This window comes from Ascidia mentula, chromosome 6 (genome assembly GCF_947561715.1).
Source record: "Ascidia mentula chromosome 6, kaAscMent1.1, whole genome shotgun sequence".
NCBI classification, from domain to species: Eukaryota; Metazoa; Chordata; class Ascidiacea; order Phlebobranchia; family Ascidiidae; genus Ascidia; species Ascidia mentula.
In genome coordinates this window covers 16,156,293-16,172,203 of record NC_138571.1, presented here as the reverse complement: position 1 = coordinate 16,172,203, position 15,911 = coordinate 16,156,293, and the positions used below count along the sequence as shown (strand labels likewise).

The following is a 15,911-nucleotide window of genomic DNA, read 5'->3' as shown; positions in this document are numbered from 1 at the left end:
CGATGTGTTCCTTGGTTTGCTTCGTTGTGAAGCTGCAAGATTTTTCAAGGTTCAGGAAAATGATTATTTTTTTACATACGCTGAACACGGAATTCGTACCTTGTATGGATTGTGCAATTGTTTTTCTTTCTAAGCGTAATGAATGTAATATCCCACAGTGCAACGCTTTGATGCCGATTTCCGTTAAATCATTGCCCACGTGTTATTTTACCCATCGTGGGCAGTGGAAGCAACCTACCATGAAAGCCTCTCATCGACTGTCAAAGACTGTCAAAAAGTACGACGTGCGCATTGTCTCAGGGGGTAAAACCATTGTGCAAGGTTGTTGATGTAACATTTTGTCGCTGTATATTGGGTTCGAGTAAATTTCAAAAACATCACGCCATTGATTTTCAAAAGATTTTCGTGTTCATCTTTATGTTTTCGTTTTCATTTTTTATCTTGTGTTGTTAAGTAATTAGACCAAGCGTGACGCTTGGCACCGAAAACCTGAAGGTTACTCCAGCGTCTCCCTGCCCTTACTCTCGAATTCCCCATCTATTTATTGCAAAAATACTTTAAGCAAAAACAATCCAATGAATGAACATCATGAGGTTTTCAGGCTTGGCAGCCCAGGCAATGCAGCCCAGCTGGATCAGCCACTTTTTCCTGACAAGTCGGAACAAGATTTGAAAAATCAAGCTCCCGGTGAGGTTTGAACTCACGACCCTGGGCTAACCAGGCCCAACGCTCTACCAACTGAGCTACAGGAGCTCAGTGGTTTCACGGGGTATATTGTGGCCAAGGTACACTGGTGCGCAAGCGCACAACTTGCCAGGCAACCTTCACATATACGTAGGGGATCTCTACCACCGTATCAGATGACGCAGTAATATTTCATGCAATGGCATGATAGGCGATACGTTAGCTGTGATCGCCAAGCAAGGACCTGCGCAGTGGGGCGATCCTGCCTATCATGCCATTGCATGAAATATTACTGCGATGAATGAATGAATGAATGAATGAATTGATATAAGACCCTGTAAAATCTAAGATTAGATAACTACAAAGGTGCTATAATTTTTGAACATAGGCAACTGAATGGACCATAATGTTATATTTGACAACCTAAAAAGCCAAGATTTACTTGTTTTGCAAAACAGTTTTCTGTTATTTCGCATTTTAATTGTTATGCCCACACGTCAATAAAGTAAGGATTTCATGGGGGAAAAAAGGATTTTGTCCGAATAAAAACGGGTAAGAAACACAATGAGATGCAGTCTTATCGTGTAATACCATGAAACATCTTGTACGTGAAATAATTTGTGTTATGTTTTTTTTGGCACCAACGTTTTTTCGTTAAAATCTGCATGATGCGTTTGCCGTTCACCTCAGCACTTAAATATTTATACCAGCACGTAGATCCTTTCATTTGACTGCCTTAATGACGTGTTTTCGATGTTGATGAGTTTCGAACTAAGTTGTCAACAATGAAATTTAGCTGAATCATGCTTTTATGGTCGCTATGGTGTAGTAATATGTTAAGCGTGTGCATGCGTGTCAAACTCATTTAAAAATGACCTTGTCACAATACAATCGTTATCCACAGGAACTTATGTCAACGTAAAAATGGTCCTTGGTAGGTTTAATTTTGTACCACATGTTATCACTGCCTACAGTGAGCCGCCAATTTGTTTTTCCTTCGATTTTTTTGCAGTGTTGTTTGAGTGCTTCTGTAAACTTTAAATAAAGTAGCTGCTTTTTAAAACACTACTTGTAGGCTCGTGTATGAGTAGGACCTTACAATTGCATTTGAAGTTAAAACATTGTGGACTTAATGGATGCTGCATCGTCCAGGTCTGAAAACGTCGCAAGCGCGCGTAAGCCGACAACATTCCCCACTGCGCCAAAGTTACGTAACAATGTTATACGTACAGGTAGGTTCATTGTATGGCGTGATTATACGATTTGGGTAATAAAAACGACCCTAAAAAGGACTTTTATTTGAAAAAAATTATAAAAAGTTTTGTCGCTAAATTGTCTGTCCATTTATTGCGAAACAAAAAAATTATTGGAATAGAACAGGAAAAATAATGTAGAAATAGAATAGACGTTTATTAGGTAACTTATTTATCGTTGTTCATGAATAGTAAAGAATTTTTAGGTTAGTTTATTTCACGGTAAAACGCATAAGCTACAGTTATTTTCTATCTCGCAAACGCAATTGCAGTTATAGCCTACTAAGGAGTAATACGTATCAAAAATGTTTGGGCTTGATGCTAAGTGAAAAATATAGTGCTTTTGCATGGGCGTCCGCAGAAAAATAGTTTTTTTAATGTTTTTGATTCTGTATTAGTTTTTGTTCTCCTTTGGGGGAGGAGTGCCCCCTTGTCACCCTCCAGATGCTTATGTGCTTCTCGATACATACTACCATGATATCACAAGTCGGTATTATTTGGTTATTCATTCTGATGTCTGTAAAACAAAAAAGGGTTTGAAGCTCAGGTGGTGTCTCCCAATGACAGCGTCAAAAATCACATTTTATGCATTCATCGCAATAATTAGTGGACTTAAATTTTCCTTTTCTGTAGTTAGTTGCAATTGGGCTTAAACTTTGCAGAATGTCCATCTCCCGTCTCAAGTGACCACGTTGCAAGTGCTTCAGACGATTCCCCGTTTCAATACAAAATCGATCATGAGAAAAATATTGGGAAATTCTTTATTTTTAATCAGGAGGTGCATTGCCAAAACACTAATGTACAAAATCATCCAGCAAATATGCAGGAATTATGATTTGTAGAATGTGGCAAAAATACTTTCTATGTCAACTCAAACCAAGTTCTTTACCAGAATTTTGAAGACCCAGGTATAAGAAGATTTGGAACAAACATTGATAAAGAAAGGTTGGAGAAGGTCGCCATAGACCTGGGATTCGATGTTGTAACTTTCAAAGACAAAACAGTTGTAGAAGTCCTTAATAAACTTAAAAGCTGTTAGTATTTTTTGCTTGGTATTTGCACATCTTTTATTGCAACTTTCAAACCTTTTTGCATTTAGATTCTACAAAATTTCACGAAGACAGCTACTCGTGTTTTGGGTGTGCGTTTTTTTCTCATGGAAGAACAAAAATGGAAACTCAAGAAAATGAACAAAAACAATGTCACGAAATAGCAGCATATTGCTATAAGACGAAGGAAGAAGGAACCCAAAATACCCCAAAAGAAGCCTATGTTTCTCTTGGAGAAGTATTAAATTGCTTCACTGATTCTGAGTGTCCGTCCCTATCCGGAAAACCCAAACTGTTTTTTATCCAGGTAAAATTAACAACAAGTTAAACTTACTGCATTTCCACACGCATGTATGATGCTTAATATTATAAATATCATGGTCCAACTTGTGACAACAGGAATACTTGCGAAGCACCTGTTAAATTATTGCAGACGAACGCACGGTTGTCAAATCACGCAATCTGTTGTTTCAGGCGTGCAGATGGGAAGCAAAAAAAAAAGATGACACAGGAGGCAGCAGAAACACCTGACTTGCAAAATGTAAAAGAAATGTGCATTGCACCTGGGGCTCACTTTTTGGTTGCCCAATCAACACTTCCAGGTTAACTGTCTTGCAACTACGGACAGGACTGTGCATGTCAGAAAAAATCCATGTATTTTGCAGAAAGTGTTTCTCTTCGCAACATAAACTCTGGAAGCACATTTATACAATGTCTTTGCGATTCATTTGAAAAGTTCCTAAAATCCAACGAAAGATTCACTCCAGAGGAGGTAATTCTTTGTCCAACGTAAATTTAATCTTTAGTCAGTAGTTTTCAACCAGTTCCACGATCTGTACAGGAAATATAATTCAATCACTGATTTTTTAATGTAAACTTCAAAGGATTTATTGTTGTCTGAACCGGAAAACGCAGTAAAATCTCAACTGTTGCAAGCGATCAAGAATTGATTACTTTGTCATCTGACGAAATTTGTCATCTAATACCAAATCATGGAGAAACTTGCTTGCATTTACTCCCAAGGGTAATTTTGTAACAACATTTTTTTACTACAGGTTTTGTGCGACATGAATGCCAACATGTCCATTGAGGAAAAATCGTTTGTGATGGCCGACAAAGAAACGAATGAACAGACAAAGTTTTTTATGAAGCAGTTGGCACCAGTTGCATCGCAACTGACAAAGGACCTCTATTTCAGGTAAGTATGAATGATTTTAGTGAAATGTCTTGACATCTTTTGTCAATCAAGTGCAACCGTAAAGTTTTTCTTTACTAAAATTTATAATAATTTCTGTACAAGTTGTTTTTTGTAGACCAAAAAAGTCAAGTGAAGGAAAGACGTTTGTTGATCAAACCAGATCCGGAAGTGATATGTTTGATGTAAAACATGAAAGAAATGCCAATCACTTTGTCATATTTTCCTCCCAGGCAAGATTACAATCAGCAAAACAGTTGCTTTATTTCCAACATTCTATTTAGAAAGGAAACATTTTACTTTACTTTTGCAGGAATACCTCAAAGAATATGGCGAATGGGACCAAAAACAATTATCTAAAACAGCGAAAGAAATGGGTTTTGTTCCTCACGAATTGTGTTATGAAGACAAACGAGACCTGTTTAAAAGGATCAAAACACGTAAGTAAGCATATTTATTTTTGTGCTCTTTAGCGAAGATTGGCATGACGAAAAGTTTTATAATAGAGGTACAAAATACAATGGGCGAACAAATGTAAAAATGGCACAATTGCAAAAGTCGAATACGCGACAAACCGGTGAACCCTGATAAGTTCCCAGTTTCGTTGGCAACCAATTATTTTTTGGTGCTGTCATTTTCTTCAAGAACTTCCGAAATATTACAACATACACCTTGTTTAGACTTCACAAAAACAAAGCACGAAAGTAGCAGCGTCTTTCTTTTTGCTTTGCTCGCAACAAATAAAGGCAATGACCTCAACGATAAATGGAAATACGACCCAACAATCGGAGAGTTGTTGTATGCATTTTCTTCGAAAACTTGCCCTTTTTTAGAAAATGTCCCTAAACTGTTTTTTATTCAGGTACGTAAAGAGAGCATTAAAAATGTACAAAACATAAAAAGCTTTCATTTGTGGTTTAGGTTTCTAACCCAAGTGAACTTGACGACGGAGAGCCTGGTGAGGAAAAATATTCGACTTTTCCTTCTAGTAACCCGTATGCTGACATGCTGATAGTCCAATCCCGTTCCAGTGAGCAAAAACTATTTCTTGTGCAAAATTTAAACTTTGAAGGCTTTTATTTATAGAGCGCTATCAAAAATTGGATGAGAACAATCATGCTTCCGTATTTGTGAGCAGCTTGTGCCATTGCCTGAAGGATTATCAAAACAAATTGGACATTATGCACGTAAGATATCAATACTAATGTACAACAAAACCGTTTTTGGGGTTCTCAGAGTATAAACGTGATCATTCATGTTTTGTAGATAATGAGGCGGGTTAACTTCGTAATGGCTAATGCTGGAAACATGGCTCTGGTAACATCGCATCTAAGAAAAACAGTGACCCTGGCTACCACGGAAACAAAAACAGAGAATGAATAAAGTTATCACAGTTTTGATCAACAAGTATCTTTTTCTGTAAACATATAAGTTAGGCTTTGAATAATTCCATAAACCTGTGTTTGTTCAAATCAAATCAAATCACGTTTTTATTTCGCAAAAAAGACTACAACATGAATTAACTGTGTATACCAAGGTAAAATGGCATGGACACAAATAAAACCTTAAAAAGTTATTGTGTTGGGCCCTGTAACGAATTCATCAACAAAACTAATTAATGCATAAAGGTCAAATTGCTATGTCAGTAAGACCAAATTGGTCGCTGTGTTGTGTGTAATTTCAAGCACATCGTTATTGCTGGCGTTGGCCTAAGTCTGACCATGTTAACGCAATTTTGCTTTGCCTCTAATGTATGTTCCTGGCATTGTTTTCACGTACGATTTTGCAAGTGCTGTGCCTAGCATTCTATACTGTACGGTTGCCACGTAAATTGCTTATGTGAAAAGGATGGAAGTTAACGTTGCCTGTCTTGTGTCTCCAATATTGGCACTTGGTAAGAATAAAATTGTAAATATTAATTGGAAGATTGAATTTTTCACGACCAGAATAAAGGAGATTGCCAAATTTTAATCCAAAGGCCTTTGAGGGTCAAGGATCATAACCTCTAAATTGAGGTTCACTAAGGCAGGGATTCCTAAACTTTTTAGGGTAGCCTATATATATACACACAATAAAAAAATAACCTGAAAACAATGCATAAATTTGACACGTTGTTATCTGATAATAAAACATGGACCTTTTCAAAACAGTTATTTGCCAACTGTAATATCAAAGCATGTAGGTCATATTTTTAAAATTCAATCCTTGTGAGAAATTGTCGTTACAGAAGTTTTATATCATATTTCAAAGTGTCGAACAACAAACACCCTAAAAGGAGACTATATTTCTTTTGTAATGTCGTCTGTTCCGTTCAACGAAACCCAATCCCAACGTTTGCAGCGGCAAATGTCGTACACTGTTTTTACATCATGTCAATAAGTGTTATTAATCGCATTGTCCAATTCCGAGAAGGGCATAGTCATAACCGGGTAAATGAGTATTGGGGATATTTAAACACTCACAGACACAGCCAAATTGTCGAGCAATTCACCGGTCTTATCATGGAAATTCATGGCGACCGTTTCAAACCAGCTGTTGTCCGTGTTGCGATGTCGTCGTCTCCTTTCTCCCATTGAGTTACAATATGGGGTCAACGGTCCGTATATTCGCCGCAGACCCCAGCCGCGGTTCCCAGTTCGCCCTATATGGTTTCTGCATTGAGTGGTTGGGTCACTTTACTAGACCAGATTTACCTCAAGTACAGTGGTTCTAATTGGTTGCAAGCGCGGTTGCTAATAATGCTGAGCTCGATGACTAAACGATATTTCAAAATTCATGATATTTATTTTCTACAACTAACATTTAGCTTAGAATAATAAACCGCTATTTTGTATCCCATGTCTAATAGAATACCCCACCTGTTTAACGTGGTAATCGACCTCGGGGTCGCTATGCTCGTATCAGGTTTTCATGCGATAAACTAAAAACGCAAACTTTGCTTGTAGTTTATAGATAGGTCATTGAAAATAGGCGATTGTTGTTGTAATAAGACTCAGAATTAAAGCTACAGTTACGAAATTGAGCGAGTATAGGTCTTATGGAAAACGATAAGGGTGAAATACGATAAAGGCAACCTGTATTAGGTTTGCTGATCGTATTTCATGCCTATTGTTTTCCATATGACTGATATGTATGTTGCCTTCATCGAGAGAAAAAGTGTTTGTAAACCATAAAAAAGTTGAGAAACACTGCCATACCAGATGGAAAGGTAGAGGTTTATTACTGTATGACTGCAAAACATCAAACAAATATGGGTAAGCAATTGACAATAGGGTAATTCCACATGTGGCTATACGTCGATCTAGTGAGTGTCGACCGCGTTGAACCGAAGATTGTCCTCTGTGTCAGATACATTGCTAATTGACGTAGCTGGGCACAATATAGATCGATACAACGCCATTGAGACCTGAAATATAGTGTATTCACATTGCGTTCACAAAATGTGATCCCGAAGTAATCTAGTGGTTATTCTCCTTGTAACACCGAAATGTTTTCATTGCAACGTTTAATAAAAATTCTTGGTGTAATAAACGTGGTGTAGTGTTTTATTACCACATGCGAACAATGTGAATTTGTAAATTGTTTTGTCGCTTTGTTGTTTGTTTGTGTGTGTGCAGGGGGATTTGTGGAGTTGCGCAATGATGGCGCAATCAAATGTATGAGGAAGTAATGCGAGCAACCGTGTTATTTGAAACTATTGAATTCTTGTGTGTAGTATCACTTACCAGGTGAAAAACAAACTAAGCATTGTTAACTTTTTTGTTGTGAAGTGACCTCGTGAACCCCATATGTAAAAAATCTGTATTAAATTCCGTCCTGGGACGCTCGTCAACAAGTGATTGCTGCATTGGAAAGCAATTAAGTTCACTCTTGTTTGGATAGCATAGATCTGTGCAGGGGTAGTAACTTCACAATAAGTGTGCGAAACCATCGTTTATAGTTTGTGACTATAATGTTTTCATGAAAGCAACATCCGGTCAAACGAAACGAGTAGATCATATCCAGGAAAAGCTTGGAAGTCGTACTGTTTCGGAAGCCAAACATATACTAGAAGGGCGCCGTTTTCTAAATCTAAAGCAATGTAAAACTTCTGTACCGTTATAAATATAAAAGTTATGCAACGATATAACCCAATGTATAAATAAAGAAGCAATAGTTTGATCTAAAACAGTAACATAATCGGTCAACCCCGCTAGTTTTAACGATTTTGTTTTATCGATCTCTTGGGAACAAGGTCTAAAAAGTGACTGGTCATTGGGATTCACTGGGCTCCTGATTTATATGATATGACAACTTGGGCTAGGTGGTCATTACGGACATATGATATAGTTGTGCTTTTTTTGCATACCACACGTGCTATAAGTTAGATTCCGGATAGATTATAATTCTGCCATCACTAATAATTTAATGCAGCTTCACTGCTTAAATTGAGATTTTGTAGTCCCGACAAGTACTACCAAGCAATTAAAAAATCTCGTGTCGCGCGATATGAAACAAATAATACTGTGGTTTTGTGAATGAAAAATCCATACTGATTGGGCATCTGTCTCTTTTTAATACCAATTTTTCCAGGTTACGATGATAATTTTTGCGGTTTTAGAGCAAAATAATTTCACTTTTCGGAATATAAAAAAAAGCGCATAACTATTTTTAAACCAATCAAGTCAAAATGGAAATAAAACGTTTCGATATTTTACACTGTTTGCAAATCAAAAATACATGGTTGCGAAACATTGCCATACCAGATGGAAAGATGGAAGTTTATACTGTATGACTGCAAGTCATCAAATAAACATGTCCTAACAGATCGAAAGAGTTTGACAATCTTTTAGGTGATGTCTTTCTAAACCTATAGCAAACAATTTAGTATAAGGTAGAAACATCTGAGAAACGAGGGGGTGACCTAGGTTTCCACTATAGCCCGCGACTAGTGGTTCCACCAATACATTAACACGCCTTACCCTTTATTTACATAGAAACCAGAAAATGATTAGTTAGTTATTCAATTTAAAGTTTAACCATATTACAATTTCACCCTGTAAAACATGTTGTCCTGAAGACAGACACATGCGCGGATGTATATAAAACACGTCACTGGTTAAAGGTGAACCCGAATCAATCAAGCCTCAATTTTCGCCGTAACACCGTGTAATGTTTTCATGGCAACATCATGACAATGAAGGTCCTAGGGGGTATAGGGGGGCGGGGTTGAGAGGTTGCGCAATGATGGCACAATCAAATGTAATATGGGAGGTATGCGAGCACATGCTATTTCAGCCATTGAATTCATGTGTAGTGTCACTTACCATGTGATAAACTTCGTGAACTTCTTCAGTTTGTGACCATAATGTTTGTTTGAAAGCCTTCAGCATCCAGTTCAGTTAGAACTAGGAAAAGCTTGGAAGCTGCACTGTTTTGGGTTTAAATTTATTCAGAGTGCAATTTTCTGGGTGAAATACCAAACAGATTGCGTTTTTACAAAAATGTAAAGACATGCCTGGAAAAAAACAATCACGTAAGTAATGCATGTTTTCAGTACCCAAAGTCAGTATTTTGGGCTTGGAGAGGGCGCCGTTATAGACTACAGTAATTTAAAACTACTGCACCGATATAAATATAAAAGGTATACAACGAAATAACCCAATGTATAAATAAAGAAGCAATAGTTTGATCTAAAACAATAACATTTTCCAACAGCCTAAACTACAAAATAACCATAACTGCCTTATTTTAAAACAATATTATAATCGGCAAACCCCTCTAGTTCTAACGATTTTGTTCTAAAGTTCTTTTGTGAGCAAGGTCTAAAAAGTGATTGTTTATTGGGATTCATTGTGCCGCTGATTTATATGGTATGACACATTTCCTATTAACTTGGGCCAGGTGGGCAATGATGATGCAATGGTACTGTACTATAACAAAAGTTATTACGAAACAGCCTTTTATTTTAATAGGCGTTCTGCCTTGTATAAAATAGCTTCAAGCATTTATCACAGATCAAATATTTTATCGCCCGAGATTACTAACTTTTCGAAATTAAACACAGCAAAATTACATGATTATATATTGTTTTGCAGCAAATTCATCTCAAAAAGCATCAGAAGTCCGTGTTTCAGAAGCAATCGCACATCAATACAGAAATAACGGAAGGTCACTTCGCATTCATAAGGTATGGCCGTGTTTATAATCTTTCCTATAATGTGCGCAAGATCTAACACGTGATTGTTCTGTACTGTGTTGCCAACAAAAATATACGTATAAATAAATATATAAATATGAACAAGTATAAATAGGAATGAAAATTTACAGATTAACATTTCGCGTGCGTGCACAATTCTTACTCATGGACGACCTGGTTCTAACAGTCTTCAGTTGGCGACATGTGATGGAAGATTTTTATGCTACGATATTTAGGGCGTCGTGTTTACAGCAATGTGTTACAAGTACACAACGATACAACCCCAAATATAACCTAAAATAACCACAAGTTTAAACTACAAAGTAACGATAATTAGGTTATTCTGAAACATTATATAAACGATAAACCTCGCAAGAACAATGCAATGCGGGCAAGGTCTAAAAAGTGACTGTTCATTGAGGTGCATTGGGCCCCTGATTTATATGGTATGACAAATTTCCTATTGACTTGGGCTGGGTGGTCATTACGAACGTATGACATAGTTGTGTTTTTTGCATACCACACGTGCTATGAGTTAAATTCAGGGTAGGTTGTAATTTAGCCACCACTTTGTAATTTAATGTAATTTTATCTTGGGCAGCTCGATCCAAACATGCAGCGCTTGAGTACAAATTTCTGCCCCCGTTGCATATTCAATCTGATTTGTAACAGGTTACATGACCAAAACAAGTGTCACTGCTTAATTGGGGATTTTGCAGATCCCTTGGTTACTACCGATCAACAATGCAACTGAAAGGGTTCCGGAATGGCGCAACAGATACCCTGAGTTATTTATTGTTCAAGAACGAAGGAATGAAAATTTGCATTCTAACATTTCATGTGGCATTGTATTCATCGGCGTTGTGGTATGTACAGGAGTAAAAACGGCAGTGAAAATGTTAACATTATTGGAAAAAAATCTTACGGTCAACAGATGCCCTCCGTAATCACATGTGCTCGAATGGGGATGGATATTGCCACTGATGAGCAGATTTGCTTTTCACAAGCATCTTTAGTCTCCTACTTCCCGGTATAGAAGTAAATCTGTGTAAATGCTCGCTAGAAGATAAATTGCAGTTGCAAATGCAAATGCAAATAGAAATTGTACAATTTGATTAAAAATTACATTCTGTTAACAGATCGAACAAAGAACATATAATCTTCAAGAACAAAGGTGTGTTGTTGTTAAAAAACGTCTATTCTTGACAGTACACATGGGACCTGAGTGTTTGCAAAGCTTGAGGGACACATTTAGAAACATAAATAGACGTAAGTAATGCATGTTTTCAATACCCCAAGTTTAATAGGCTAGGATATTTAAAGCACCTTGTTTACAGCAATATGTTACAGGTATAACAATACAACCCAATAATCAACAATTTAAACTATACTATAAAACGACGGTTGAGTTATATTAAAACATTATATAATCGGTAAACACCACTACAACGCTCTAATGTGGGCAAGGTCTAAGAAATGACTGTTTATTGAGGTGCGCTGGGCCGCTGATTTACATGGCATGACCAATTTTCTATTAACTTAGCCTATGTTATAGTTGTGTGCTTTGCATACCACACGTGCTATGATGCCCTGATGACTGTTAAATTAAAATTTTAAATTTGCAAAGAAAAGGAGACGCGCAAAACAGGCAAATCAAAGAATTTAAATAAATTTGTGATGGCTTGACAATTTTTCATGATAAATTTTCAAGTTCCTTGGAAATTCGCTTTCTGTTTGATAAGATTGGCCTATATGGTTGTATTTCAATTAATATTTGAAAAAAAAGTTTCATTGATACTTTTCTCCTGCAAATTTACCGCAATTCAAAGTAGTGTTTTTGGGCAGCTCTTTCAAAAAATTACGAATATCATAAAGGTGTGTCACAGTACAGAGCAAGGCGCTATCAGCACAATCATGTTTTTAATTTTGGAATGTAACTTGATAATATGGGTCAGTTTTTTGCTAAAATATCTGTAAACATTTACCTTGTGTTTAGATTCGTTGCTTGTCAGCACGTTGTATGAAAACTTGGAGGAAGACTGCGACATTCTTGGCGTTATGCAAGTAAGAAATTACCACGTTTCCTTAATGAAAAATCAGGGCTGTAATGTTCGTAAGGTGTGAAGCAAAATTGTACAAACGAAGCAAACCTGTTTTGACAGTTAAATTACGGTTTAACCCCCATTAAACGTGTTTGTAACAAATCAAAATTTACCTTTATGGTTTTGCTGCTGGTTTCCACATTTACGGAATACGTTTGTAGATCAGGCAACGTGTTAACCTCATAATGTCCCATGAAGGAGTGCCACTCGTTACAAGCCGCTTCACAAAACAGATTTTCCGGATGTTTCCGAAGGATGATGAGATGGAGGTTAAATGTTATTCTTGCAATGGCAGTAATACAAAAAAAAAAAAAAAAGATTTTGCAGTTCCCTAGGGTACTACCGATCAACAATGCAACGGGAAGGGTTTCACAATGGCACAACGGATACTCTGATATTTTTATTGTTCAACAACACAGGAATGGAAGTTCACAGACTCACATTTCGCATGGCACTTTAATCATCCTCTCTGTGGTATATGCAGACGTTAAAACGGCAGTGAAAATTTTATCATTTTTGAAAGAAATTCTTACGGTCAACAGATGCCCTCCGTAATCACATGTGCTCGAATGGGGATGGACATTGCCACTGATGAGCAGATTTTATTTTCACAAGCATCTTTAGTCTCCTACTTTCCGGTATAGAAGTAAAACCGTGTAAATGCTCGCTAGAAGATAAATTGCAGTTGCAAATGGAATTCCAATTTTTTAAAATTGTACAATTTTTTTCAAAAGTATGCATTCTGTTAACAGATCGAAGACAGAACACATTACCTTCAAGACCTAATGTACGATGTTGTTAAAAAAAGTCTTTACTTGGCAATACACAAAGGAACTGAGTGTTTACAATTCTTAAAGGAGATGTATGGAAACGAAAATAGACGTAAGTAATGCATGTTTTCAACTTGGACTAGGTGATCATTGCGAACGTTTGATATAGTCCTTGTGGTTTTACGTAATTTAATGTACTTTTACCTTGGGCAGTTCGATCCAAACAAAAGGGCAGTGGGGGGGAAATTAGCGCTTAGTTGCATACTTAATCTGTTACATGAATGAAACAAGTATCACTGCTTAAGTGCGGATTTTGCTCTTGACTGCGGTTCCGTCGGATACCACTGAGCAACTAAAAAACTTTTGCCGCCCGACGAAACAATTAATACTCTGGTTTGGAAAAATCTAAACTGCATCTTTCTCTATTTCATCCAAATGATTCAGACTATGTCAAAAGACATTTGTGGACGTGGGCTGAAAATGTTTCCAGATATTTATGGTAATTGTGCGTTTAAGAAGCAAAATAATTTCACTCTCCAGTAATTTGCCAATGCTGAGTTGGTACCAAAGCGTTTTTTTTTAAAGCCTAATAAGATGTTTTACTGTACTATAACAAAAGGCATTACGAATAGGCATTTAAATTTATGGCAATACAACTTCCTAACAGATCCAAAGACTTTAACAATCTTCAAGAAAATGTCTTTTTTTAACATATAGCAAACAATTTAGTAAGTTCGAAACAACTGAGAAACGCAAAAACTTGGTTCGTATTTTTGCGGATTGTGTTTTCGGAAATACAGAGACACTTTAAAGCAAAGTATATTAAAACTGTAGCGAGGTAAAATGGGCTGTAGCAAACACTTGTCCAGATTGCGCCATGGTTGTGTAATCTCGGGTGGAAATTTCCACTACGTAACACAATGCCTTTGTCTGCTAACACTGACGATCCAATTACTTGTTTATTCACAGTTCCATTTACTTTCTTGTTAATAAAGATACCGCGCGAAAAACAAAAGCCAGATGCTTTGTTGGTGTCGTGTACAAAATGTGCCAGTGAGACGACGTTTTTGTGATTAAATGAGATTATTGACCTTTGTCGTAGAAATCCCACGGTTTAACAATCTTCAAGAGCGCCACCCAGTAGGTATAGTGTCACTCATGAAACGCCCGAGAGCTTTTCTTGCGAATATAACTGGAAAACGAAGTGTTCATTTGGCGTTCTAAACTATAAGCACTGGGTGGCGCCATAGGCCCGTATTTTAGCGTACCATCATTTTGGAAGAAGACTTCCTGCTAGCTATTCATAGATCTCCGTTTAGCCGTTACACCACAAAGAGACGAAACGTTTTCATATTTTTGATCAATATAGGTTCAAGCAAATTAAAGTGACAGGGAGCAGTGTTTCCCAAAACTTTTTTTATCGGCAAAACACGGCAACAATTGTAAGTTGACGGAACACCCAATACGCGGGAACCACAAAAATTTCCGTTTCAGATTGTACAACGTCACAACACAGTTCAGGGGTAAATCAATCAGTTTTTAAATCAGCACAAAATAAAGTCTGTATTTTACTATGTTTATTGTGGGCATTTTGTTGGTTGAAACATTTGTTAAATATTTTAAAGTTTAGAGTAAAATCGGATGGTTTCCATGGCTACCTCATTTTAACTAAGGCAACACTGAATGTTTTGGCACAATGCGCAACTTACATCCAAGTCCATTATACCAGTAACATGGCTTTAACAACGATATATTCATGTACAATTCCAGACAGCGCTTTCCTATCAGTATGTTTGTAACGTAACATACATGACAATGATTGCGTACAAGTACTTGACATAAAGACTAAATTGTAATCACTAGTTGGCGTAGTATGCCCAAACGGATTTTGGCAAGATGCTTCAGCGGTACATATACTAAAATTGGAACGATATAGAGAAGATTAGCATGAAAAAACAAAGGTTCGAATCCGGGTTAATAGTGTTCGGGAAATATGTTTTCTTAAATTAATATTTGGCCACATTTCAACATCAATTAACGATTGCGCAACTTGGGTTACATAAGTTGCAAATAATCCTATCACGGAAGATGATTTCTGTCAACGGAATAAAAACACATTTTGAAATCCAACTGACACAGAAGACAAGCAAGCTCGACTGACAAGCCCACGATGTTCACGCATGAACACCCACAACAGTTGTATTCTTTAAACAACCTGAGCACCACTGCTGTGTAGCGCAAAGATAATTCTACTGGTATTCTGTCTTTAACTTTTGACTTCTTTTGACAGGTGTCGGTAACGAAACAAGTTGTAGTTAAAACATCCAATGAGATGGCAAAAGCGAGTAAAGCGCGAAAAAGGGGAAAATGTTACAAAGGCGTTGAGCTCTGTAGTTGAGGCGTGAAGTAATGTGGTGTGGGTTAAATGTTGCCATTAAAGACTGAACTTTACTTTCCGTAGTAAGACAGAGTTCTCTAAATTGAAACAGATTGCAGCAGGCATGGAAGACAACAATGTTAGGTCTCAAATGCAGTATGCTCATTTAAAATCTGTCAGTTTTTGTTTGTACCTAATATGAGCCCTTTTTAGTGCAACTTTTTTTGGTACTGATTTTTTCCGAACCACAACCCTTTTTCAATTAACTACAAACGATAAAGTAAAGCGATTTCTTTAATAACA

General features: G+C 36.9%; 3 protein-coding genes and 1 non-coding gene across 4 annotated transcripts; 3 read left to right on the top strand and 1 right to left on the bottom strand.

Annotated features, from left to right (window-relative positions):
* Positions 1-679: 679 nt before the first annotated feature.
* Positions 680-753, bottom strand: Trnat-ggu (transfer RNA threonine (anticodon GGU)). Its single transcript has one exon. It is a non-coding gene; the product is annotated as a tRNA-Thr (tRNA).
* A 1,148-nt stretch (positions 754-1,901) lies between these two features.
* Positions 1,902-3,517, top strand: LOC145907302 (caspase drICE-like). Its single transcript, XM_082994728.1, has 6 exons — positions 1,902-1,916; positions 2,336-2,471; positions 2,600-2,715; positions 2,830-2,971; positions 3,037-3,293; positions 3,461-3,517. Exons 1-6 carry the CDS (start codon positions 1,902-1,904, stop codon positions 3,515-3,517), a joined length of 723 nt encoding a protein of 240 aa, XP_082850854.1.
* Positions 3,518-3,536: 19 nt separating this feature from the next.
* Positions 3,537-6,004, top strand: LOC145907301 (caspase-3-like). The gene is made up of 9 exons (XM_082994727.1): positions 3,537-3,588; positions 3,652-3,758; positions 4,042-4,184; positions 4,300-4,414; positions 4,495-4,621; positions 4,862-5,043; positions 5,103-5,211; positions 5,268-5,368; positions 5,448-6,004. Exons 1-9 carry the CDS (start codon positions 3,537-3,539, stop codon positions 5,562-5,564), a joined length of 1,053 nt encoding a protein of 350 aa, XP_082850853.1. The 3' UTR covers positions 5,565-6,004.
* A 3,423-nt stretch (positions 6,005-9,427) lies between these two features.
* On the top strand, positions 9,428-14,455 carry LOC145907300 (uncharacterized). The gene is made up of 10 exons (XM_082994726.1): positions 9,428-9,434; positions 10,259-10,350; positions 11,079-11,225; positions 11,294-11,389; positions 11,499-11,628; positions 12,356-12,423; positions 12,623-12,730; positions 13,004-13,099; positions 13,214-13,343; positions 14,334-14,455. The coding sequence occupies exons 1-10, from the start codon at positions 9,428-9,430 to the stop codon at positions 14,453-14,455; spliced, it is 996 nt and encodes a 331-aa protein (XP_082850852.1).
* Positions 14,456-15,911: the final 1,456 nt, after the last annotated feature.

Bases quoted from the DNA above. Each gene is read 5' to 3' on its own strand.
- LOC145907302 (XM_082994728.1), top strand. The intron at 2,716-2,829 runs GTGCATTGCCAA...GTTCTTTACCAG, and splicing joins TCTTTATTTTTAATCAGGAG to AATTTTGAAGACCCAGGTAT. The intron at 3,294-3,460 runs GTAAAATTAACA...CTGTTGTTTCAG, and splicing joins CCAAACTGTTTTTTATCCAG to GCGTGCAGATGGGAAGCAAA.
- LOC145907301 (XM_082994727.1), top strand. From the start codon at position 3,537: ATGTGCATTGCACCTGGGGCTCACTTTTTGGTTGCCCAATCAACACTT. The intron at 4,185-4,299 runs GTAAGTATGAAT...TGTTTTTTGTAG, and splicing joins ACAAAGGACCTCTATTTCAG to ACCAAAAAAGTCAAGTGAAG. The intron at 5,212-5,267 runs GTGAGCAAAAAC...TTTTATTTATAG, and splicing joins GATAGTCCAATCCCGTTCCA to AGCGCTATCAAAAATTGGAT.
- LOC145907300 (XM_082994726.1), top strand. The intron at 11,390-11,498 runs GTATAGAAGTAA...TTCTGTTAACAG, and splicing joins CTTTAGTCTCCTACTTCCCG to ATCGAACAAAGAACATATAA. The intron at 12,731-13,003 runs GTTAAATGTTAT...TACGGTCAACAG, and splicing joins CGAAGGATGATGAGATGGAG to ATGCCCTCCGTAATCACATG.